At 39.7% G+C, this 24,897-nt stretch overlaps 3 protein-coding genes across 16 annotated transcripts; 1 reads left to right on the top strand and 2 right to left on the bottom strand.

The window, feature by feature from the left end:
* Positions 1-541: 541 nt before the first annotated feature.
* hnrnpd (heterogeneous nuclear ribonucleoprotein D) lies at positions 542-13,126 on the bottom strand. Of its 8 annotated transcripts, XR_002836259.2 has the most exons (9): positions 12,600-13,126; positions 11,647-11,815; positions 7,137-7,298; positions 6,742-6,873; positions 4,652-4,745; positions 3,755-3,910; positions 2,842-2,936; positions 2,355-2,461; positions 542-1,528 (listed from the first exon to the last, which is right to left on the bottom strand). XR_002836259.2 is itself a non-coding variant. In XM_023796027.2 (8 exons), the coding sequence occupies exons 1-7, from the start codon at positions 12,752-12,754 to the stop codon at positions 2,869-2,871; spliced, it is 924 nt and encodes a 307-aa protein (XP_023651795.1). In that variant the 5' UTR covers positions 12,755-13,126; the 3' UTR covers positions 542-1,528; positions 2,842-2,868. The 8 variants fall into 8 exon arrangements, 6 of the variants coding, with proteins under 6 accessions (XP_023651795.1, XP_023651787.1, XP_023651767.1 ...); XR_002836255.2 differs by having other exon boundaries at positions 2,355-2,936; positions 12,600-13,125; XM_023796027.2 differs by lacking the exon at positions 2,355-2,461 and having other exon boundaries at positions 3,767-3,910.
* Positions 13,127-13,560: 434 nt separating this feature from the next.
* Positions 13,561-18,351, bottom strand: hnrnpdl (heterogeneous nuclear ribonucleoprotein D-like). 5 transcript variants are annotated; one of them, XR_002836272.2, is made up of 9 exons: positions 18,147-18,351; positions 16,619-16,787; positions 16,376-16,537; positions 16,099-16,230; positions 15,820-15,928; positions 15,434-15,595; positions 15,108-15,203; positions 14,603-14,706; positions 13,561-13,849 (listed from the first exon to the last, which is right to left on the bottom strand). XR_002836272.2 is itself a non-coding variant. In XM_023796201.2 (8 exons), the coding sequence occupies exons 1-7, from the start codon at positions 18,233-18,235 to the stop codon at positions 15,133-15,135; spliced, it is 894 nt and encodes a 297-aa protein (XP_023651969.1). In that variant the 5' UTR covers positions 18,236-18,351; the 3' UTR covers positions 13,561-13,849; positions 15,108-15,132. The 5 variants fall into 5 exon arrangements, 3 of the variants coding, with proteins under 3 accessions (XP_023651969.1, XP_023651959.1, XP_023651951.1); XR_002836271.2 differs by having other exon boundaries at positions 14,603-15,203; XM_023796201.2 differs by lacking the exon at positions 14,603-14,706.
* Positions 14,626-23,053, top strand: LOC140592154 (enolase-phosphatase E1-like). Of its 3 annotated transcripts, none has more exons than XM_072714857.1 (6): positions 14,626-14,724; positions 19,830-19,931; positions 20,786-20,988; positions 21,264-21,396; positions 22,121-22,244; positions 22,667-23,053. In XM_072714857.1, the coding sequence occupies exons 1-6, from the start codon at positions 14,626-14,628 to the stop codon at positions 22,804-22,806; spliced, it is 801 nt and encodes a 266-aa protein (XP_072570958.1). In that variant the 3' UTR covers positions 22,807-23,053. The 3 variants fall into 3 exon arrangements, with proteins under 3 accessions (XP_072570958.1, XP_072570956.1, XP_072570957.1); XM_072714855.1 differs by lacking the exon at positions 14,626-14,724 and adding an exon at positions 17,311-17,527; XM_072714856.1 differs by lacking the exon at positions 14,626-14,724 and adding an exon at positions 18,930-19,682.
* Positions 23,054-24,897: the final 1,844 nt, after the last annotated feature.

Genomic DNA, 24,897 nt, shown 5'->3' on the forward strand with positions numbered 1-24,897 from the left:
GTTAAGCAAATTAGTTGGGAGCCGCCCCATACTGATATTTCAGGCATATTGTATTGGTAGTGGGTTTGCGTTAGCTAACTTTAGATATTGTTTTAATGTCACCTTTGCACCATTTATAACATTTTAGTATATTTATAAATGTTTATACAGTAGTGTACTGTATACTGTAATAAATATAATAGAAGGAATCAGCTCTAATACACATTACTTAATTATAGATTTGCATACTGTAAATACAGGTAATCAGATTGTGAACGCTACTGTAGTGAATACTGAACAACTGTGGGAAGACGACTGAGACCGAGAAAGGGTGATGCGAGACAAGATGCTTGACGCTGAGATGTCACGCTGCTGATTCCACGACCAAAGTTCTTGTACAGCGTACAATAACGACTGGCTGGAGAGCTGTTCGTAAGTCTGGGCAGTCGTTAAACAGGTAGGTCATTAAGCGAGGAGTGTCTGTATATGCATTGTGTGGTTAGACCAAAATAATAATTCTATACCTTAATCCTTATGAGAAATTTATGATAGAAGTAAAACCTTGTTGAACAAAAATGCATTTATTATTAAATCCACACATATCACTATATACTTTCCAAACTTCTTAATTTCTGTAATAGGAAGGCAATGCAGGAATGTTGTCATAAGTGCTTATAATACAATTGAAATGTTCTTCACAGAGATCACCTTTTTAAACAGCTGCTGTTCCTGGACTTACTGTAAACACTTTGGAACCGGTTTAATATATTTTATTTTGCAGATGTCAGCATTTGTATGTTAGCTAACATACTACAACAAATAATGAATTGGGTAATGGTATAAAAATGTTCCCCCGGCTGAATATAACAAAACACGCAAAACAATTAACTTTAACTTTGAGATTATCGGCAACATATCTGGAATATTTCATTAAACCAGCCATCTCAAAGTTACTCTGCTTTCAATATTAAAATGTTATATAACACATAATCAAAATATTTTGCTCTGGATTTTTTCCCCCCACATTTGAACGAGAGAAACAACTACACTAAATCATATTTAGGCATTTGTTTTCATGTGTAATTATTAACGAGAGTGCCAAAGCTTCTATATACTAGTACAGTAGAGTATTCTGTTCTTTATTGGAATTATCTAGTGCATAACAGAACATTAATGTTATTGACCATAAAAAAAAAAATCTAGATGACTAACGTGATAACTTACAAAAAACATAATTATACAAAAGAGTTCATTTAGAAATACAAGCACTAAAATCTAAAGCTGTAAGTTTTATATATATTCACACAATGCCGCAAAACTCATTACTGAGGAAAAAAGGGTAGAACACTGAAGGCTTTTTAAAGTACCACAAAATACAACGTGTATACAAAGCCCAAACAGGGCTCAAAGAATTAAAGATCACAAAAGCATCAAAATAAAGCAATGACTTAACACATATAAAACAGAAAATGTGTCTCAGAAACTGGCTTGTGTACTTTTCTAAACCAGGTTCTTCCAAACTTCCGGCAGACAAACTATCCTCCAATACCTGAAAAAGACAAAAAAAAAAACAGACTGTCAAACAACCATTGTGTAAGTGAACAAAACGTACAAATTAACATTAAAAGGCATCCCTGTGTCTTTACACGATCCATTATTGACACAAAAAGAAAAGATAAATCTATAATTAACAATAAAAAAAAAAATAGTCCATAAGCTAGAAATCCTGAAGTGTCACAAATTGAAGATGTCGAAAGCCAAATGCAATACTGATAAGAAAATCCTTCAATTGTTCAGAAAAGCAAAAAGAATACACAAAGTAAACATTACATGCAAATTTTTGTAAACATCGGAGCAGGTTTTCAAAAGGTTAAAAAAAGAGAACTTGTTAGAGGAAAATTAACGAGGTTTACAATGGAAGCTTTCCTCCGCTGTCAGTAACACAAGAGACAATACAGGTATAGATATAAAGGACTTCTCCAACGCAGTGGCATCCAAGTAAAACCAGGTTTTAGCTCATGGACTAGTGGGCATTACAGCTACAAGGGCTATGAATAAAGAAAAGCAAGCATTACATTTAGATTAGAAATGCATATATTAAAAGACACTGGAAAATCCAGAGAAAGCTGTATCCTTTGAAAAATGAAGAGTTATTTTTTCAGTAAGAGGTCGTATTTAACCATTACTTGTGGGGGGGCCTGCAAAAAATACCATTAAAATTACATTAATGTATTCCTTTACATTATAAAACAATACCCAAAAAAATTAAAAGAAGAAGACAAAGGGGATGTATCCACTTTATTATTTGTTTTTTTTTTTTTGTTTTTTTTTGTTTCTTTTTTACAATGCTGATACAGGATGTCGGAAGACCATACCAAACGGTGGCATTCGAGAGCGTACGCCTCTCGTACCCTGTCCGCATTGAGCGGGCCTGAGTGAATCGGGAAGGCAGCGGGACTCATGGCCTGCAAGGAAGTTCCCGCTGGCAGGTACAAACAAGGTATATGTCAGAATTAGGAGACAACATTCTTCTCTTTTTCCTGCCATTTCCTTAAATTTCGGTTCCCGTTTTTTTTTTTAAGCAGTACTTTACCTGTTAACTTTACGGTTAACTTTACCGTTACCGGCACAAAGCATGGAAAGCCGGACGTTACATATCGCGCAAAAAAAAAGTAAAAATAAAAAAATAAATAAAACCACAAATAGAGACTGTTGTCTATGTTACCATTACTGTAAAGCACTTGAGGGTGCTGTGAAAAAATAATTAAGCATGTACATTAAACAATAGAGCGGTAAATATAGTTATGAAAAAAATATGCTTTGTATTAACAAAGGTTTGTGACAAGCAATATGGTAACGTACCTGCTTGTACTTAGTGGGGATAATATATTAGTATGGCTTGTAACTGTTTTGGTGACCACCTCGCCTTGGGGATTTGCCATAACCACTCTGCTGATCTAGAGGTTGAGCAAACAAAAACAAAAACAAAACAAAAAATCTATCATTAAATATCAGTTTACAGGACGCTGCTTCACTGAAGATTTGTTGGTGCCAATGACCATCCTTATGGAGTTTTAACAACAGCACCGCTAACTGCATGATGTGGTAGTGATTTAAACAGCCGCAACGTCTGCAATTTAACATAGTTCTTGATGATAACTAGAACGACAAACAAATCCCTGCACTGAAATGAAATATACTAAATATGCTTAGGTCTCCAACATCACTGAGGTCAAAAGCCCAGGCAAACATATAAGGTGTAGCTAATTGTTTATGGCAGCTATTAATAAATGAAGTACCAATGTAAGAAACTATTTCTCATTTTTCATATAACTTTGTACTGAAGGAAAGGGTGATCATTAAAGAAACAGAAAACATATGGAATGAATTTGAATGAAGAAAAGGTTGTTTATTTTTTAAGGATTCTTTCATTGATCATTTAAAAAATATGAAATATTGGCATGTCTAATGACGTCAAAGCACTTTTGTTTTTACTTTTTTAAATAGGCAATTGTTCTTGGGTCAAACACTTTGCATATTATAATATACTTGCATAATTAAAATACAGCACTCTAAACAAATTAAAAAACAACAACAACAACAACAACAAAAGACAAAGACAACAGAATTCACTTTTCTATGAACCATGAATTTAGTTACAAAGAGAAATGGAAGATGATGCATAAATAAACTGTTCAAATGTTTAATAAAAAATGTATGAGAACAGATTATTTTCTTAGTTTTATTATGTGTGTTTACACAAACAGTTACATACTGCTGTAGTCACCATATCCGTAGTAGTTGTTATATCCGGAGTAATCGTAGCCACCATACCCCCCGTAGCCTTGGTTGGTGTAGCCGTAGTTACCATAGTTACCATAACCTTGATTCCAGTAGCTGCCATAGCCTTGATTCCAATTTTGATTTGGACCTGAAACACACAGTTTTCAGCTTAACCACACTGGAAAAACATACACAGTGGCTGATAAGACCAATATTGCCCGTCGGCTCTGCTAAACCAAACTCTGATGTTGCTGGAAACATATCCAACATGCAAACTCATTTGCATGTTGGATCATCATCCGAGTATGTGTACAACTGGAGCAAGGCAGAAACAGTCTCTGCATTTAAGGCGTTTTCGCCAGGAAATTCAAACTGGACTAAAACAAAAATAACTAAGACTACTGAGGTGTTTATTGTTATAGATAAGAAACCGTACTCGGTAGTATACTGTAGAACACAGGACATAAACAGGATTTAGTTCATTACGATTGCTATGATGTTATATTTTTTAGCATTTATTTTTACAATGTGCAAATGAGAGTCTTTTACATTTTGCTATTCAGACACGTCGAGAAATGCATCACCTTCGATTTAAAACTGTTCCTAATCATGTCTGCAATTTTAATAAACTTCAAAACAAATTGCTGTACTGAAATTGCACCGAACTGCGAACCAAAACCAATGTTCCAAAAACCGAACTGTGAATTTTCTGTACTGTTATATTTTAATTTCATGTTGTGTGTAAAGAGTCTGACCATGCACGAGAACAAATTCCTTGGACATGTAAATGCCCTCAGCGAAATAGTGCTTCTAATTCAAACTCCAATATGTAGTCTGGAGCCTTGTATGCACCAGAGCGGTGTTCCGGAAAGATGAGGAGAACACTTACCACCTCTCCCCCGAGACCTGGAAGGATAACCACCTCGGCCCCCCCACTGCTGCTGCTGGTACTGTTCTTTGGACATGGCCACTTTAATTTCACACTGGAAAACATGACAAATCAACATTAAAAGTAAAATAAACAGTAACATGCTGGAATATTTTATCTATCCAATACTACCTGTGAAACAAACCTCACAGAAAGTATGTCTGAGTTTCTCCAGCACTTGAATCATTCATATTCAATAGGGGCGGGAAAAAAATATCTATTTCATGATTAATCCCTATCCTGGTTTTGACGATTTGATTTCAATTCATAAAATCCCAAGACCAACCTTCTTAATTCATGCTTTTTCCTGTGACTTTAAAAATATTTTTCTTGAATTTTACTTGTATCAGTCCTCTTATCGTATAGGTGGCACTACTTTATCTCTCACCTATAGGAGAGTTGCAATAGTATTGCACAATCGCCTCGCCTCAAGTCAAGTAGCGCGTTACTCTCACACCAGTCATTCAGTACACTGCTTATGGTGACGCAAAATAAATAAAATTAAATAAAAGCAAACGATGTAAAGAGAAAATGGATATTAGTGGATGCCTTGCTGTCAGTTATGAGAATATTGTTAATTATCTGTTTTTTCAAACATTGTGGGTAACAAGCAAATGAAAGCAACTAAAGGTCTGCAGGTATAATGTATTTCCGGCTGGGTACGAGAACTGAATAAGGAAAAGTGTGGAGGAAATATTTCACAGGCAAGTACAACAATAAATGTTGTTTTACAATGTTAACGCTACAGTGCTGTGCCTGTTGTTTTTGTAACAGATCTGGTTTGATCACCCGTCAGTGAATGTGTCAAACGGAGATTGAATGGAGTAACAATGAAATCCAATTGGGCACTTGTGAATCATATTGTGAGGTCAGGGCTGATTCCCAGCCCTTAATAATAACCATATGCTCCTCAAATAAGAAGATTTTAATTCATGTCTTGGCACATATCTTTAAGTTAAAGTCCTTCTAAAAAATGGCATGTGAGCTTTAGACTTCCCCATTTTTTATGTTCAGTTATTCTTTTCAATTAGAAGTCATTGTTTGTGCTTTGATAGATAGGTTGGTTTTGTTTAAGGAACTGTACCTATATGTTCCTCAAATAAAAATATTTTGATACACAAGCCTTTGGCCTTTCTTTAGTGGTTTCCACAATTTGTTCCCAGTGACTCTGCATTTCTAAATTTGTATCTCTTTTGTGTTAGACTGATATTGAATCAGAATCAAATTGGATTGTATCGAATCATTAACTTGTGAATCGGAATTGAATTGGGGCGCCTGTGCCAATACCCAGGATTAATATAAGTGTAAAAATACATTTACTGAACACAGATGTGCATGTATCATGAAGCAGTGCAGCTGTTCAGCACATTTCCTTGTAAAGAAAAGACTAACAGGAGTTACCCTGCAGCTGTGCTCAGGTACAGGGCTGGGCCTGAATACCCTCTGTAAACATCCAGGTATGCAAAGGTACTGTAAAAACAGGACATGCTGCAACCATATGCTTAGTACAATAATGTATTCTTTTTTAATAACAAACACTTTCTGAACTCGGAATCTTTTGATATTGAAAGCCTACAATAAACTTGGGAGGTCTTGTTAACTAAATAAAACAATGAAACTAAATAACCTGCAAAAGAACTAACTTAACCAACACCTTTGGTTTAAAACAAACCACGGAAGATTCTAATAATAGGGTATTTGCTAATGTTATACAAGCCCTTGATACTTGAGAAAAAAATTAATTCAATTACTCTGTACTGCTTAGGTAAGTAAGTGTGAATGACCACTGACTGGTGCCATGGTACACAACAATGTCACAGTCCAACCAAGCTACAGGAGCGGTATCGTTTTATAGCCATTTTCATTTTTCCACAGGAGTTAGCTAACAGGCTAATCACTCTCTGAACCTTTGAAGCAGCAATGTTGGTACATTAACTGCAAAAAGTACATAACTAATAAACAGATGACAAAATGCTCTTCAGAGCCATGGCACAAACATTAGATGAAAAGGTTAGAACTTCACGAAGATCCTGGAGCATGCACAGGCATACCTTGCTCAGTCCTATGTTGTGGTACTTCTTCTCCATGATCTTCTTGACAGGCTCTTCGTCTTTAAAGGTTATGAAGCAAAATCCTCGTCTTTTATTCGTCTTATTTTCCATGGGAAGTTCAATGGCTTCCACCTAAAAATTGAACACCCGAGTCAAACTAGATATAATTGTGCATTAAGGTGAACTGCAACAGAGTGGGTCAGTACAGCTGCCAATCATCAATCTGTGTTGCCACTGTAGATCAGTAAGCTAATTATACATTCAGAATTGCTGGAGTGGAATTCATTTTAAAAAAGGTAGAAATTTTAACTCATGCTGCTAAAGAGAGCTGCTAAACTGTTTTTCACTGTTTCTGTAATAGTGACAATATAGATCTCTCTTATCTTAAATTGTACCTCTCCAAATCCACCAAAGTACTCTCGAATTTTTTCCTCCGGCGTGTCTGGAGAAAGGCCACCAACAAAGATCTTCTTAACTGGTTCCTTGGTTTTCATGGCCTTGGCCTTTTTAGGGTCAATTACCTTGCCATTTAGTTTGTGCTCCTTTTGTAAAATAACCTGAAAGAACATAACAAATATCATCAGGACACAATAATGTCTGTTACAAAGTTAAAGAAACAGCAGTAAAATCTCATATAGAGAAAGTCAAAGGGAAACGTAATTAATGCCTTCATTTCCATTTCTACATCTGTTCTATAACCAAATCCATCAGTCATGTTCTACACGTGGTTCATAGCTGATGCAATGATACAAATTGGGAATTCAAAGCATATATATGCAAATTCTCTCCTTCTCATGTCCAGGACAAAATGTAAGACAAACAAGGCAGTTCACTTACAATACAACCAGCTGCCAATCACAAAATCACAGGAGAAGACAACTGTGTATTTACAAAGAATTAGTAATGCCAAATAATGCAACTTATAAAACTTTAATACCTATCCCAACTAATTGGTGAAAATCAAGTAGTATCAAATAGACAGTTTATCACATATGTAACAAAAATATATTAAGTATACTATATGGCTATACTACACAGTCTAACCATGCAGGAAAGACTGCTGCTTTACTATTCATATATTCTTATCATAATAAGTTTGTAAATGAAGTCATTACCTGTGCCTTAATACTGAATTATTAGCATATAAAGCTTTAGTCCTGTGGATGAGCCTCACTGGTGGTCCCTGAACCAGGACAGCAGAGTGTAGAACACACTGTCCAAGTTTGGACAAGAATAAGGCAGTCTGCTGAGCATTCCTGCGTTTTGCAGAATCTGCCCCTCACTCAATGTCAGCTACTATCTCAGGTCTTTATACTACATAGACCAAATATCATGTGTTCTCTTTAGCTGACAGGAGCATTGGTCTATAGCCCTGGGTTCCAGGCTCCAGCAGAGATCCTCCTACAGTGTGCTACGGTAGTTAAACAGTGACCTCAGACATCTCGACTGAGTCAAATAGTCCCTCGGAGCCCTAGGCACTTGTCTGGTTTGATGGTATCCTGCCATTCCTCCAGATGTTTCACACTATGCTCATTTTTACTCAGACCCTTGTCAACCAAGAGGAAGAAAGTGTGGGATTTATTTTAAAGAGGTCTCATGTTTTTTGATGCCAAGAAGCTAGTAGATTTGTACAGAAATATGTCCGTGTCAAACTGTAGTCAAATGGACCAAGCCACTGACCAAATGGCCATTGGTGCCACTGACATGAGAGTTTCACACTGATTCGCACTGCTAGATATTCTCTGACCCTAGCACTCAGAATCTGGAGTTGTGGATGCTCACGTCATGCCCCCCCACCAAATACTGCCTCCCAATACATAACAGCAAAGGTTTTATGCCCTCAGCTGACAGTCAAATCCCCTGATTCAACATCCTTCAATACTTAGCACTCTTGAGCAATTTTCACACACAAACTCTAGACACACTGCAGAGAATCAGGTTCGGACATTTTCCAGAGTTGCCTTTTCAGACACTGCACACAACCAGAGATTGTCCGTGTCAGACATGTTCACACCAACTGTACCAGAAATACTCCAGCTGATTTAGACAAGGGGTGATGCTTGAGTAGAACATGCAGGAGGCAGGACATGATGCAAAAAACATCAAAAATGTTTGGTGTTCACCTTAGTTCCGATTATACTGCGGTCACATAGCTGGTCTTGTAATTTGACATGATGCAAATGTCATCGACATGCCCACTCACCCATGGTGAATTCACTGGGCAATATCCTGCTCCATTCACACATGGGGGTCACTTGGAAATTACCTGGTCTTTGTACAAGGGAGCTATCAGGGAAAAGTCCATTTAATGTCAAGTACAACTGATTTGCATTCAAACATACAGCCCCTCCGGGGAATGTCTAGAGAAGTTCAGGGTGGCAAGATATGTCTAAAACAGGCTTTGGTTTAAGAGACCTTCGTTCTGCAAGGCCCTGATGGCATAACATGGCCAACTGGAGCACAAATCTCACCATAACTGTAGGGGAGCATTGAATACAGCCTCTCCTCATCAACATCAAGTGCTGATAAGTACTCAGTGATGAAAGAGTGGTAGATACATTTTAGCAAATTCATTATGGTTTCAACTCCAGTCTAACCAAGAACAACATAATTTCACACCCTTGATTTAAAAAACTCAACGATCAATCACAATTATAGCAAAAATATGTTGGTGAAACTAAATGCAGGTAAAATTCGATGAAAATCTGGAATGCTTTTTATGTCTAGTTTATACTGTAATGACAACCATGTTGATGTCTGTCCTGTGCATTATTTTACACAAAAAATGCGCTTTTCTAAATTAGATTATGATAGTATTCCTGCATTTTCATTGCATTTCCAAACTGTACTTAGACTGGCTATATACAACACATTCTGATTGTGCTGCATTACATTCTCCTTTATATTGACGTAAACAACCGAAAGGATATTTGAATCATAAGATATCCACACATTTATAAACATCAAACATCCAAACAAAGAAAACAATTTAAGATCAATGCCCAGCACATATGGAAGGCTAGGTGATCATTCATTCATCAATCCATCATCCCACCACATATCCTGGTCAGAGTCTAAGCGGGGCACGGAATCACCAGTCCACTGCAGGGCACACACACACAGCTGTATGCAATGGACCATTTAACTGCATAACTTTAGACTGTGGGTGGAAACCCATGCAATATGGAGAGATCAGGCAATCTGCACGGACACACAGACAGACCAGAGGCAGGATTCAACAGTGCTGCCTTCAGAGCCACCATACTATCTTCCAAATGATAACTTACATATGATAATATGGTTCAAATAATCAAATCATGTGATTTAAAATTTCAGCAGCAATGTTCTACAGTAACAATGATGACAAAACCAAATGAGGCAGGGTGCAACTGCACAAAACAGAGCCAGTACTGCACAATTATTCCCTGTTAATTCAAAAACTCAGAGCACATAAGTTAACAAAAAAACTCCTTTCACATTTGGCTTTAGACCATTATATATATATAAAAAATTACTGAAATATATACATAGTATACCAGTGTCATGGAATACTGTGCAGCACAAGCATAATTGGATGTGAAAACTGGACAATGGACAAATAGGACAGGAACAGAATCTACACTTTTAAACTTTCACAAAGACTTAAAAATCAAATGACTGATTCCATCTTACTTTAGGTGTATCATGAGAAGACCAAGTGTGTTGTAGTCTACCATATTGCTTGGAAAAGTTGAAAGTAAGAGGAGCAGGACAACCAGCTACCAGATGGATTGACTGAATCATTACAACAATGAACAGGCCTTTAGGAAGCCTGAAGAACTAAAAAGAATGTTCTGGAGGAATGCCATCTACAAGGTCTCCATGAGTCATCATCAACTTGACAAAACCTATTCATAATGCAACCCCGTTTCCAAAAAAAGTTGGGAAGATGTGCAAAACGTAAATAAAAACGGAATGCAATAAATTGCAAATCATATAAACCCATATTTTTTATTGTTTTATGACAAATATATGCTCGATTTGAATTTGATGCCAGCAACAGGATTCAATAAAATTGAGACAGGAGCAACAAAAGACTGGAAAACTTCTGTAATGCTAAAGCAAAACACCTGGTTGAATTTCTTACTTCTATTACGTTAACTGGCAATGGGTCAGTAAGTTGACTGGGTATGAAAAGAGCCTCCCAGAGAGGCAGACTCTGTGCAGTGAAGATGGGGAGACGTTCACCACTCTGTGAAAGACTCATGGGCAAATAGTGCAACAATGTAATAATAATGTTCTTCAATGTAATATTGCAAAGAATTGGGGGATTTCATCATCTATGGTGCATAATATTATTTAAAAGACATGATTCTATAGTGGAAATTACTGCATGGGCTCAAGAACATTTCCAAAAACCACTGTCTGTGAACACAGGTCATCGCTGCATCCACAAATGCCGTATGAAACTCTACCATGCAAGAAGAAACCACATTCTGCGTGTATTATAACAGCATGGCTCCATAGTAGAGTCTGGGTGCTAGACTGGCCTGCCTGTAGTCTAGACCTGTCACCCATTGAAAATATTTGCCACATCATGAAATGAAAAATACGACAAGGGAAACCTTAAACTGTTGAGCAGATGAAATCCTACTGTCATTCTTGGTCTCAAAGCTGTGTTGCTGGTCTAATCCATTGTCCAGTTAGGATCACCAGCAAAATTAGATGACACAAGTAATAATGCATGAATACAGGTCAGAGAGATTAAACAGTATTTAATAATAACCTAGGTACTTTGCAAAACAGAAACTCAACAAACAGCCTTGTGATGTGTTCCGTGAATAATGCCTGAATACATTAAATTTGAGGAGACCAGTGTCTGTACCGGACAAGCATGTGAAAATAGAATAATTAAAAAGGAAATACCTTCTCAACGCTGTCGGGCTCTTTGAACAACACAAAACCAAACCCCCTGGACCGTCCTGTCATTGGATCCAGTTTAAGCGTGCAGTCCGCTACCTCCCCGAACTTCGAGAAATAATCTTTTAAGTCCTTCTTTGTAGTATCCCAGCTCAGGCCTCCAACAAACATTTTTCTGTTTGGTGGAAAAACAGGTTTAGAACGTACAACTTCTTTGATATATTATGTTTAACTGTAAGGAAACAGGTGTGGATTAGTCTACATGTAAACCCATCACTGTCAGTGACAAATTATCAAATAATCAATTTTGGGCACCCTTGACCACAGAAAACCTAAAGTGTCACTGCTCCGGTTCCGCTAACTTTTGAGTATAATTAATTCTTAATGATTAGTAGAATCTTTCCGATACCTGCTCTCACCTATAAATACATGTGTGCCCGTGTCTTTTAAAATGGGGTTTGCGAAAAATACTCAAGGGCATGAATAAAGTATCATCTATATCATGAGGTATCCCTATCAGTGTCACAATTCTGCTACCTTTTACATATAGGCCACGGTAATATTAACATTAAAATAAAACCTACAATCACAAAGCTGCACGTTACACCTAGTCTGTCAAATCGATGGATACATGCGATTTCTAGATGTATAACTTCGACACAACATTGTAATTAGCAGTCCACGGAAAGTTACGGCAATACAGAGCACAAAGATACAGTGCTAACTATGCACAGTTCATGTTTAGTGCCTATCTAGTCTTCCGGCACTACAAAATCAGCGGGTCAGTCAAGTCAAACTAGACACTCGGGCAACAATGTAGCGCAGTGACGCCGCGTTAAACGGCGTTACGGTCTGGATACTCAAGTCCCCGTCCTGTGAGTGTTAGACTAGCCAGACTAGGTGGCTAGCAGACAGCTAGGCGCCTTAGTGACGCGGAGTGAGGCTCGCGGGCTCCTCACCCCTCGTCTTCCTCGTTCTTGCTAGCGTCTATCTTGGAGCCCTCGGACATCGCCGAGCCGCTCTCCACGGCCGGCGGCATCTGCTCGCTGTTAGCCTCGCCGTCCTCTTCCATCTTCATCAGCGAGTCGTCGCTGACCAGCAGCTCGTCTGACATTTTTTTCCTTTTACCTTTTGAAAAAATACGCTACACGGTAACGTTGCGTGCGAGCTAGCCGGACAGTCACCCACCGCAGTCGGCGCCAACTCCCCGGGGCCGTCCCCCTACGCTCCCCGCTAGCCACCTAACCAGCTAGCCGGTTAGCTTAGCCGCGGTAGCTCTACAGTCGATTTCTCGCCGCAGCGGACAGAAAGCGGTCGCTACGCCCAATATTCACGTTTAAATCCGACTGTTTGATATCTATGTTCACTAGCAGTGTTTTTACTCAGTAGTTATGCTAACCGCATATGTATATATAATGGCGCGGATGACAAAATGGTCGCAGGAAGGAAGCGGTGCTGGCGCTGACCGGGATATGACCAATCCCATCGGCTTCCGTCGGCTCCCTTCGGAACGCTTCGGGCGACGGCGCCTCCCGTAGTGCTCCTAAGTTCCCTGTTTACCTATGAGCGCGCGTGCGTAGAGCAAGTGCGACTTCATGCCGAGTAACTGCAAGAGAAACTCAGCGCCGCAAACCACAGGCGCTGTTCGACGGGTGCGGCTGCAGTTATAAAAATCTCCTTTCTGAAGTAGTAGACTAAAGTGCAGTAACAAACACCAGAACAGGCTTTCCAAGGAAAGCAGATTAGAAAATAAGCCCCTTCTTCACCTCAACTATTATGTATATGAAGGATCATCAGAATTCCCTAATGATTTTCCCATTTTTAAATTAGTGATTCCACTCTGCATTTATACACATCACCCAGTAAGTTTCATATCTCCATAAGGCATTACCAGTTAAACCACAAACAATCACACACCAGTTTTGTACCCAGTTTTTAATAATCCCTTTAGAGATGGAAAAATAAAAATCAAACAAATGGAACGCTTTACAAAACAGTGACAGGACAGCTTCATTGCATTACAACACCAATGTCAAAAGTATGAGAATCCCCAGAACAAAAAAAGGCCACTATTTACAAAGCTCCACACAGAGTCAACCTTCTCAGGAATAACAAAATTAAAAAAAAAAAAAAATCTTGTTTAAAAAGGACCAAAAATCTCCAAGCTGCCGCCAGGGTACGAAGTGGAATCCTCAGCTGGCCTGCCCACCTGGAAGAGAGGAAACAAGGAACATCAATCATGTGCACCAAGGCAACTGCTGATACCGAAATCGAGCACGTCCATGTTTCACTGAGAAACGTCTTGTGCTGTCAACTTTAAGCTATTAAGGTTCCTGTTCTGTTTGAAAGATCATATGTACAACATGTAGCTCTCAGGGGGGAGGGAGAGGGAAAATTAAACTGTCAGCCGGAAAAAGCTTTAGCTCCGCTAAACTGGTGGATTCTCTCACCACTAAGGAGCAGACCCAAACATAAGTCTAACCCCACTGCATAATCCCATGTGCTACATTTCAGTCTCAGAAATCATGCTAGTGACACCAATCTATTAATTTATTTAAGCTTTTTATGGCTTCAGAAAGCATGTCCACATATGATCTTTAACAGAAAACTTAAGAAAAAGTGTTGTGGTGTTTATCATTTGAAGTTCTTTAATGGCTATAAAGAAAAAAAGCAAGCATTAAGAGTAAGCGATTTAAAAGGGGTTCACTTAAGAAAAGAAAAAACGAAGGTCCAGAACTGAAATGACACTAAAATAGAGAATACAATACAGTCGTTAAAACCATTTAGGTCACCTTTAGATTTCTCATTTTTTAATTCCTGTAAAAAACCATTTTAAAAAACCGTTAAAGAAAACACCGTCAACTTAAAAAATAAAAAGCGTGAGATCCTTTTTGTTTACTTTTCTTTTCCCTGGTTGGGTTTTTTGTTACACGCTGGTACATTAAGTTGGAAGAGACCATACCACAGGACAGCGTTTTCTTGTGCATGCCGTGCTCTCTGCCCGCTATGTGCGACGCCCAGAGAATGTCGTGGTCAGGTGACACACGGCCTGCAATGAAGTCCCCACTGGCAGGTACAAACAAGGTACAATAGAATTAGGAAGAGGAAAGAAGTAAAGGATAGGTCCTTACTTTGTACCCTTTAGCAGTACTTTACCTGTTATTGCTATCAAGTCTCTTTATGTAATTTCCATATGACCTGTTACGAAAATGAAAGCAGGGGGAAAAAACCCGCAGAAAAACGCTTATGTTTTTCTGGAGAGCTAAAAGCAAAACTGCTTATAGGAGCAGAGGCAATTAAAGATCCATAGACAAAGTCACTTGTCCAAAAAAATTTATAAAAAAAAAATCCAAAATGGGGACCATGGAGAAATCTGACCACTTGTTTTCATTTGACTTTGGTTTTGTCTATTGATCTTTAAAAGCGCCAACGTCAGACAAACGGCAGGCCTTGTGCTACACCCTTACCAAATTTTAATAACGTGAGCTCTGGTCAGTAGGGCTGATAGTTGTTCTGGTGGTTTCCGCCTTCCCGGGAAGCTTTTCCGTAACTGCTCTGCTGGGCTGGTGATGGATGCATTTCCATTACAATAAATCACAAGATCAAAATACCTAATCTAAATTGACCAAATTTTCCCACAACCTAGAAAGATGTAGGCAAATGGCATATTATTCTGCTTACAATTCATTAAAACACATTCTACTGTTCTTAAAGGTAACTGTAGCAGGCATGTTCACTGACATGAATGACACACATGTTGCCGAGGTAACATCCACTGGACACTTTGGCTTACCGTTGTAGTCGTCGTAGCCCTGTCCGTACCCATAGCTATCATAGTTGTAGCCAGAGTAATCATAGCCAGGGTACCCATTGTATCCTTGATTGTATCCATTTCCATAGCTTCCATAGTTCTGGCCGTAATAGTTGTATCCCTGGCTGTAGCCCTGATTCTGACCTATAAAAATCAGCAGGGGGACATTTCAAATGTTTCAGAGATGCAAGAAAACATAATCATGCAATTACTTGAATGCAAAGCTACTGAACAGCCACAGTTTTCAGTTGCTGCAGCCCTGCCCGCTCAGATTTTGAGGATCAGTACAGAAATCTATGAATACACAGGCTGGCATCAAGTGACTCATTTTAGCTTGGACACCGGCGAGCGTGATTAGTGGGACGTACCTCCCCGTACGCGGCCCCTGGAACCTTTTCCTCCATATCCACTCCGGTCTCCTCTGTGTTGCTGCTGTTGCCTGTAGACTTCCTTCGGCTGGGCAACCTTGATTTCACACTGCAAAACGTGTCATATTAAATCACAAATGCCAGCACCCTGAGTAATGCCTTTATACTTTGGGCTTTTCCAATGAGCAACTAATGAGTTACAGCTCAAGATGCAGAATTGTATCACCTCCTTGGGTGGCCAAAGCACAAAGATAGACAGCACGGCATCACACTATATACCTTTCCTGATCCAACTTGATGGTATCTGTTTTCCAGCAGCTTCTGGACTGGCTCCTCCTCCACATACGTCACAAAGCAGAATCCCCTCCTCTCCTTGGTCTTGGTGTCCATAGGAAGCTCAATGCTGTCGATCTGAAGCAAGACAACACCGAAGAATCAGCTGGGTCTGCTGACTGAAAGATGCTCCAGCCAGCAAAGTGTCAGGTGCCGACATCTCACACAACACAGAATGTATATACTATCTACACCAGCCAGCCCCAAAGGAAGCGTTACTTACTGTGCCGAATCCTCCGAAATATTCCCGGATCTCATCCTCTGACGTCTCAGGCCTCAGGCCCCCAACAAAGACTTTCCTGGGAGGCTCCTTCCCCTTGAGCGCTTTGGCTCTTTTAGGATCAATAAGTTTTCCATCAAGCTTGTGCTCTTTGAACTCCAACACCTAAAGAAGCATTAGAACGTATTAAGAGGGCACAACAGATGTCACACACACACACACACACACACACAGAATTATACTGACCTTCTCCACACTGTCCGCGTCTTTAAAGAGGACGAAGCCAAAACCGCGAGAGCGGCCCGTAATGGGGTCTGTTTTGATGGTGCAGTCCAGGACCTCACCGAACTTAGACAGATAATCTGTGAGGTCCTTCTTGCTGGTATCCCAGCTTAGCCCACCAATAAACATCTTCCTGTGGACAATAAACACAGTAAATGCATGTCTTAAATTTGGTAGCAAAAAATTAACCTACATTTCACTTTAGAAAGAACGCATAAACCATGCCAAAACATCAGACTGCATTGGTTCCAATTAAACTTCTCTTATTCCCAATAACACCACGTTTTTCTCCTGAAATTTTCTGGAATACAAAAAGTTATAACTTCAAAAATGTCGCAGTGAAAACTGGGCTTGGACTAAACGTTCATGAATTCAAAAGGAAAATTGCCCTAACCTCTCCCAGTGTGTCTGTTTCGGAACATATCTCCAAACGCGACCTGGAAAATACTATACATGACATCACTAAACTATCATACGGAAAATATCGGTCTTAAATCCTCCTCGTTTATTCACTCACTTTCATACTAATAGAAAACGAACGTAACCTAAAGAGATGCAAAAAAAAAGAGATGGGCAGTGACCTTAAAATGATGGTAACTGATGAAATCCCACGTTAGTAGGACAGGAAACGCACTACTCGGGCGCGATAATCCAATTTCCCTTAGATAAAAATTAACCTGTGGCACCTTGGCCAAACCGTGCGCGCACGGTAAGCCAATTTTCTGTGTTAACGCCGCTGATCTGTAAATATAACCGGAAAAGACCACAGAAACTGAATCCATGCAAAGGAGGGAAAGCGGCCGCCATTTGCCCGGATCCACGTCGACCGGCTGCGCTTCCGCAGACGCCGGACAAACAGCGGCTTTATCCCCGGTAAAGGAGAGGATCAATCCGGATACTCGTAAAGAAAGAAAGAACCAGTTTCCCCGGATCCGACATCTTTGACGAGGGCGGAAACGTGATTACACGCACTCTCGAAGTTTAGTGGTAGCTTTACTACTTTTGTTTACCAGCTTGAATACAATTCCACGCATTTACCCCTCATTCCGTAACGGTAAACGCATCGCTCTATTATAGCCTTCGGTTGTATTATTTTCGGATAATCCCTCCATCGCATACCTTTATTAACGATAGATTATACGGTTAGATCAACAAATCCCACACCCCAGCGCGTTACTAATGCGTAGTCTCTAGAGTAACATCTGTTTCGTTCTTTAAATTTCGACTGTCGACAGGTTATACTATAATATGCTAGCATTAGCCTAAAGCTATTACTAACAACCCACAAGCTGGCGCGACACGGTACGTAACCAGTAAGGCACCGGATTTGCCCACATAAATCGAGTAGTAATTACTCGCCCGGCTACTGGCGGCTCAGTTTCAGAAACCCCAAGATTTGGGTTACTGAGGTCTGTGGAAAGGCTAGCGGCGACAGCGCCGGCGGAGAGACTTCGCCATCTTGTGTTCCCGCCTCGGCGGCCGCTTTTCTTACCCGTCATCTTGCTGGTTTTTACTCGCGTTGATTTTAGACCCTTCGGGGAACTCCTCTGCGTTAAAGTCGGCCTGTCCTTTGGCTTCCATTTTTTGCAGCAAGAAACGAGAACCCGCTCAAAATTTTTAGCTAAAAAAAAAACACCGCACGCGGGAGCACAGCAAGCACTATTTCGCGTCGTGCAAAATGGCGGGCAGAGACGGGGGGTGAGTGAGCCTTCAGTCGTCCGGGGGCCGTGCTTCGACGCTCCGCCTCCTCTGGGTCCTTCTGCCCTGTAACGTCTTTCATTTGTCAAAACAAGAACTTCAAAAGCGCGTGGAAAGACAAAAAATTTGCTTCAATGCATTTTAAACATATCCGAAGATTTGCACGTTCACAGTCGATCTCATTCTTAAATACCTCTAATTAGAATGGTAGTAATTTTAAGTTAATAGTTTTTATTTTAAAGCAAAATTAAAACTCTATTTTCAGTGTTTTATGTATTTTGTAGTTTTATCATTCACCTGAGAGTGTTGTGCTTAGTTTCCATCTGGTACACAGCTGTACCAAACCACGTTTACATTGTAAGGTGCCAATATTCTCTATCTTAATTTTGAGGTTTCATGTCACATAAACCCATGTCTTTAGACTGCAGGAGCAAACCTTCACAACCCAGAGAGAACATGCAAGCTTCCAATCATGGAGATGTATGGCAACAGTGCTACCTTTCTCTATCTTGGTTCTAGTTTTGGTCTAAGGTGAACATCACTATTTCTACACTGTGATTAATATTCTGTTTTGCTTTTTAAAGGTGTGTCAAAAAAGCTGCTATTCCAAAATCTCATGGATATGCCAGCTATGTCAGTAAAATGTATGGACACTATAGTAATGTTCCGGGACAGAACCAGGATGGGCGGCTCACTGTGAAGTCATTGTAATGATTTACCCATAAAATACAATGAGCGTGTCTTGTGACGGATATCACGTGACGGAGACAGACCAATGACTGGATGGTACATAGGTTGCTGGTCTGACATTCTTCCCCAATGTTTCGTAGGAGTATTATTGTTGTCGATGCGGGGTATAAACACACAAAGAAAGCATGCTTTATTTTTGAGTAACCGTGGGGAATTTTTAGGTTATATATATATTTGTATGCGCGATAATTTAATACATTTATTTCTAGTTACGTTCTCAACATTTATTTCCATTCAATTATTTCCTGACTGGAATGCTTAATTTGACAGTTTAGCGCCAATGTGGCTGGTTCCGGCACGCGGCATTATCTTGCGTCGCTTGTGGGTACAGTGAGAGTTGTACGATTGACGTCGGCTCAACTAAAGGAAAGAGGCAATTTTTAAAGGGATCGTTCAGCTACACGTGAAGCCAGCTAGCCAGCTAAATATTACCCGCATTGGGAGTGTGCTTGAGGTTGAAAGGTGCCTCTAGCTGGAATATTTTGTGTAAATTAAAATGGCTACAATATCGTTACCAGCAAACGTCAGCGTCATGTTACTTGACATAGAAGGGACCACGACACCAATTACATTTGTCAAGGTAACCTAGCGCATTGTTAAATGACATTTTAAATATCAACGCGTTGAGTGGCTAAATCGTTGCCTGCTCTTTATGCAAAAATAATGTTGAAATGAACATATCAATTGATGGAAGTGAGTAGGCTTAATTATTTACATTTTTTGGCAGGACATTTTATTTTCATATATTAAGGAGCATATCGAGGACTATTTGTCTACACATTGGGAAGAGGACGAGTGTAAACAAGATGTGCAACTACTAAAAAAACAGGTACGGATTGCTTGCGATAGCAAGGTCATTTTGTTAATAAGGTAACACGTGTTCCGGTAATTACAAGTGGTATAATAATCTCTTTTGGATACAGGACTGATCCATCAAATTCACACATTGTAGTTGTCAGTCCCTACTTGCAACATCGGTCAATTATGTATTTTGAAAAAAATCTTTTCTGAAGACATTTATTCTATCCTCATATCACCGCCTGCTGGTGTCCTTTGGTTATGAGACCCTTCAGAGTAATATGACGGCTGCATCCACAGTCGCGGGCAAATCTTTTATTTAGTGTGATCACCTTCGTTTAACATAGGATGTCTATTGTATGCACTCCCGTGTACTTTATAACAGAGTTAGTTTTCATAAGTCGTCCGCAATATACCAGTTTTGCTGTTTCTTTAGGTTCATTTAGACATCTCTTACTGACAGACATAGGAGGTATTTAAGGCTTACTCACATCCTACTCTAATGTAGTGTAAGCAGAGATGGTTGCCAGAAGAGGATGGTAACATCGGGATCTTTCAGTATCCTGGCTGCACCATCCTCCTCACTCTATTCTCTCAGTGCAGCTCTCCATCTGTATCATTACTGTTTCCCCAGTATAACGCATAGCACTAGCATATAACCAGCCTATTCTGTAAAAGGTTGTAATGCTCGCCCCTAGTGGAGTCAGTGGGTATTATTTCCCTCCCATCCTAAAAGTCCCCTGAGAAATGCTGCCTTTGCTTTCCAGGTAGACTTCCGTGGTAAGAAAGGACTGGTGCAATTTTAAGGGGAATCCCCCTCTACCCCAGCCGCTGGCTTTCTGTGAAGTCAATGCATGGTGTTTAATGGTACCATTTTGGTGGCAGACAGAGCAGGATATCCGGGAGCACCGAGCATGTCCCGTGCACAGCCCCGACCAGACAGTGCACACGGACGAGGAGAAGGCCATCCGGGAGGTGGTGGACAATGTGCTCTGGCAAATGGCAGCTGACAGGAAGACCACGGCGCTGAAGCAGCTGCAGGGCCACATGTGGCGCACAGCCTATACGTCTGGAAAAATCAAAGGCGAGTAAGTAGGCCTGACTAAATGTTGATATACCTTTAGACAGTGCTCTGTTTGGGCCGTATGTCGCCATGTCCAGGTATGCACTAGTTCTGATAGACTTGCAGACAAGATTAGTGAGTGAATTGTATAAAATAATCACAGGGATCCTCCTTTAAACTAGGTAGTACCTGTAGCTAGCTAGACTGAAACTTTCTGGGCTTATAACTGGAGGCCAAATTCTTTTGTTTCTGGAGCATTTTGAGATGTAATCGACTCATTTCTTTAACTGTTTGAAACAGGGTGTACCAGGATGTCGTTCCTGCCATCAGGCGCTGGAGACAGCAGGGCCTCAAGGTCTACATCTACTCCTCTGGAAGCGTGGAGGCCCAGAAGCTGCTGTTTGGATATTCTGTTGAGGGAGACCTCCTAGAGGTGCGCCTCCTCCTGGTTTTTATTATTTGCTTGCTGTGGTTGAATAATTATCCTGCATTCGATTATCTCTCAGAAGTCGGAAATTCCAAGGTGCGTGACATTTCATCCGACCAATCTCCCATTCGAGCTACACATCTCGGAACAAACATGGCTGCCTCTATGAACACGCTGTTGTGTGTTGTTGCTTTATATTTTAGCAGATTTGGAGGGAGAATTTTTTCCAAGAGAAACACAAACTAGTCAAACCACATTAAAATCTTTATAAAATATTTTAGTACATTCATAGTGATATTCTTTTTTCGAGAGGCAAACAAACTACAAACAAACAAAAGATACTAACAAGTCTGGTAAAAATCTGATATTGCATGCTAGGATACTGTTTACGGTCATGATATGGTAATTTCTAAATTGAACACGTGCAATTACATTTATAACTATTGATACATTTAACAAAATAAACATTTAAAAATATTTATAAAATATAATTACTGTTGTCCGTGTAAGCCGCCATGTTGAAATGACATCACAGGGGAATCTCGGACAACAAAGTTCTGTCCGACATCAACATCAGAAAGGAGGCATGTTTCTGACGAGAAGTGACACCATCATGACATTTTTATCCAAGTTCTGACTCGGAGAGAGATAGTCAAACGTAAGGTTACATTTAACAAAGGTTAATTTTTGATATTCCCCTAACATTGACATTTTATTTTCAACTATTCAGTTATTTGATGGACATTTTGATACCAACATGGGCCTTAAAGTAGAGAGTAAAAGTTACCAGAGGATAGCAGAGAGGATCGGCTGTCCTCCAGAAGATATTCTGTTCCTCACAGACGTCACAAGAGGTACTTTGGTTACGGCCACTAGAGCTTTGGTGTCTGAACCTGTTTTTCCTGAAATCACAGTAAAGTAGGTCCATTTTGTTTCTGAAGTGTGTTAACAAAAGAAACCTCTAGTTTTAGATTTGTTTTGGTTCCCAGATAATTTGAAAAGATTGTGTGCATCAGTGAAAATTTTCAGTTTGTGCTAAAGTGATTGATATTTAGGTTTAATCTAGAAAAAGTGATTAGAATATTTTTGTAATCATTTTGGACTTGCACATTGTCCTTGCATTTTTAAGTACATAGTAAAATTCAGTGATGATGCATAACTCAGGACTATACAAGTATTAATCAGTTTTGTAAACAGTAGCATGAGCTCTGCAGTCTGACCTCTGATGAGGAAGTCTCTGGCTGTCTGCACTTTCTAAGTTTTAATCTTCTGGCAGAGGCAAAGGCCGCAGTGGAAGTGGGCATGAACGTGGTCGTTGTGGTGAGACCAGGCAATGCGGAGCTTGCCGAGGAGGAGCGCTCTCACTACAGCCTCATCTCGTCCTTCAGCCAGCTGCAAGCAACTGGTTCTGCCTGAACAGTTAGACAGCGAGAGGGCCGCATGGACCCAGAGCTGCCTTTTTGGGTCAGGTGGGAACTGGGGCCAGGCGAAGACATTTGTACATCCATTGCTGAACATGGGTCATCTAAGAATCACACCTAGGCTTTTTTTTTTATATAATTTTTAAATATTTCAGTTTTGATCCATGTCATCTTGGACTGTTGTGCAGTACGATGTAACTCCAGCTGATAGGACTTATTAAAAACATTCCTGAGATTTTTAAGTTTGCTTATTCAGTTTTGATCTGCAGTTCCTCCCATAATATATTTTAACAGCATCATAGCGTGAGATATAATTGAGGCTAAAATGGTCATAGATTGAATGCAGGCTTTTCATGGCCTTTCAGATCACGTGTGCATGAAAAATAGTTTGTTCTGAAGAACAAGGTACACAACACCCTGAAAATTGTTTCTTACACAATTCACTGTTTTTCTCCTTTGATTTGTGACTTCCCTGATTTTAGTGATTCAGTTGCCTGTGGAAACATGATATTAAGTGGTTTCATTTGCTTATCAGACTAATGCTGCAGGCTGTTCTGAACACATTTGGGGAAACAAGCAGAATTAATGAGTCCTTTTTAACTTTTGATAACCCTAGTTTAATTTGTACATTTCATAGAGAAAGAGTACAATGTGTATGAGAAAACTACTGTGACATTTTTCCTTTGGATTGTATATTTGCACAATGCAAATATAGGTTAATAATTAAAGCTGGAAGGCTGGAAAAATGCTTACCAAACTTCTAGAAACTGGCAGAAATAATGAACCAACAATGTTCATTTGAACCTTGATACATGGATTATCATCATAAAAATAATAACAAACAGCAAAATTATTAAAATGGAAAAAACATCCCAAAAGACATTCTATGAAGCTCATGTAAAATGTTTATGGGTCCATGACCACAAAGTTCTCAAGAGTTTTGTAATGAAAACCAGTTTCCTATAAGCATTGCAAAGCCCTATTCCAACCTATTTCAGCAGAGCTATCCAAGAAAAAACGTGTCACAAGCTTAGATAACATTCTGTTTTGCTTTTAATGAGCGGCATGTCATTCACCAGGGCTGTAGATGGAAGAGTTTAAGCACAGCACATTTTGCTTAGTAGAAATCACCCAATAATTCAGACAATAAGATTTGAATGTGGGTCTGAAAGATTAATTCAGTGTTTCTGAATCCAGTCCTCGCGGACCCCCAGATGGTCCACGTTTTTGCTCTCTCCCAATTCCCTGGCAATTGTGAGAGAGCAAAAAAAAAAACGTGGACTGTCTGTGGGTCTGGGAGGACTGGGTTGAGAAACTCTGGTTTATTTCACATTTAAGTGAATTTTATTATCAAATCATCTATGCTTGTTTCCCAGGAACATGGTGCAACAGAGACAGGACATGTCACACATTCCACTGTAAAACACTACATGGGTGCAGCACATTATTTACGACATAAAATACAGGGTTGCATAGGGCTGCATCAAATAACACAGTCCTATATGAACGGTGCTGCGCATGGCATGACCGGCCCCATGGCATCACAACGTGTTTATCATTTTAATTATCCAGAGAAAATCTTTCCTTTATCATAATTATTCCATTGCCATGAGAAAATGATAAAACAAGATTTTCCATGGCTGTTCTCTATAGAGTGTTTTGTGACAATATTTCATAAATGTCATTTAAATGATTATTTAAAGTATAATTTAAACATCTGATTGGTTATATTGCAAACTAAGTCACAAGAGATCGATCTTGTCTAGTCAATTGAATTCTCATTTATAATTGTGTTTTGTCTGTATTACAGTATCTTACTAAAGGTCAGTCCAATATTCACTTTTCCACATGTGGTTTTGGGCTGCGGATGGTCGTGCGGCGCGGCAGCTTGTGTTCATACTACACATGGCTCCGGATGATTGCGGTTGCGGTGCATGCAGGTCCATCCATCCATTCATTTTCTGAAAACGACTGTCCTATTCAGGGATGGTCCAGAGCCTATTCCAGAGGCTATTGGCGCAAAGCAGGTAACAACCTAAGATGGGGCGCCAAGCAATTACAGGGCACCCTCATACGCCATTCACTC

Source organism: Paramormyrops kingsleyae, chromosome 7 (assembly GCF_048594095.1).
Source record: "Paramormyrops kingsleyae isolate MSU_618 chromosome 7, PKINGS_0.4, whole genome shotgun sequence".
NCBI classification, from domain to species: domain Eukaryota; kingdom Metazoa; phylum Chordata; class Actinopteri; order Osteoglossiformes; family Mormyridae; genus Paramormyrops; species Paramormyrops kingsleyae.

Coding starts and splice junctions, on each gene's coding strand:
- hnrnpdl (XM_023796201.2), bottom strand. CDS start 18,235: ATGGAAGCCAAAGGACAGGCCGACTTTAACGCAGAGGAGTTCCCCGAA. Junction 16,538..16,618: donor ACGCGGACAGTGTGGAGAAG/GTCAGTATAATT, acceptor ATGCTTCTTTAG/GTGTTGGAGTTCAAAGAGCA. Junction 15,596..15,819: donor CAGGGGCCGCGTACGGGGAG/GTACGTCCCACT, acceptor TGATTTTTATAG/GTCAGAATCAGGGCTACAGC.
- hnrnpd (XM_023795999.2), bottom strand. CDS start 12,754: ATGTCAGACGAGCTGCTGGTCAGCGACGACTCGCTGATGAAGATGGAA. Junction 3,911..4,651: donor CAGGTCTCGGGGGAGAGGTG/GTAAGTGTTCTC, acceptor TGTGTGTTTCAG/GTCCAAATCAAAATTGGAAT. Junction 2,937..3,754: donor CGGATATGGTGACTACAGCA/GTATGTAACTGT, acceptor CTCAACCTCTAG/ATCAGCAGAGTGGTTATGGC.
- LOC140592154 (XM_072714857.1), top strand. CDS start 14,626: ATGCCGTGCTCTCTGCCCGCTATGTGCGACGCCCAGAGAATGTCGTGG. Junction 14,725..19,829: donor CACTGGCAGGTACAAACAAG/GTACAATAGAAT, acceptor ATTTTTTGGCAG/GACATTTTATTTTCATATAT. Junction 22,245..22,666: donor CCTCACAGACGTCACAAGAG/GTACTTTGGTTA, acceptor ATCTTCTGGCAG/AGGCAAAGGCCGCAGTGGAA.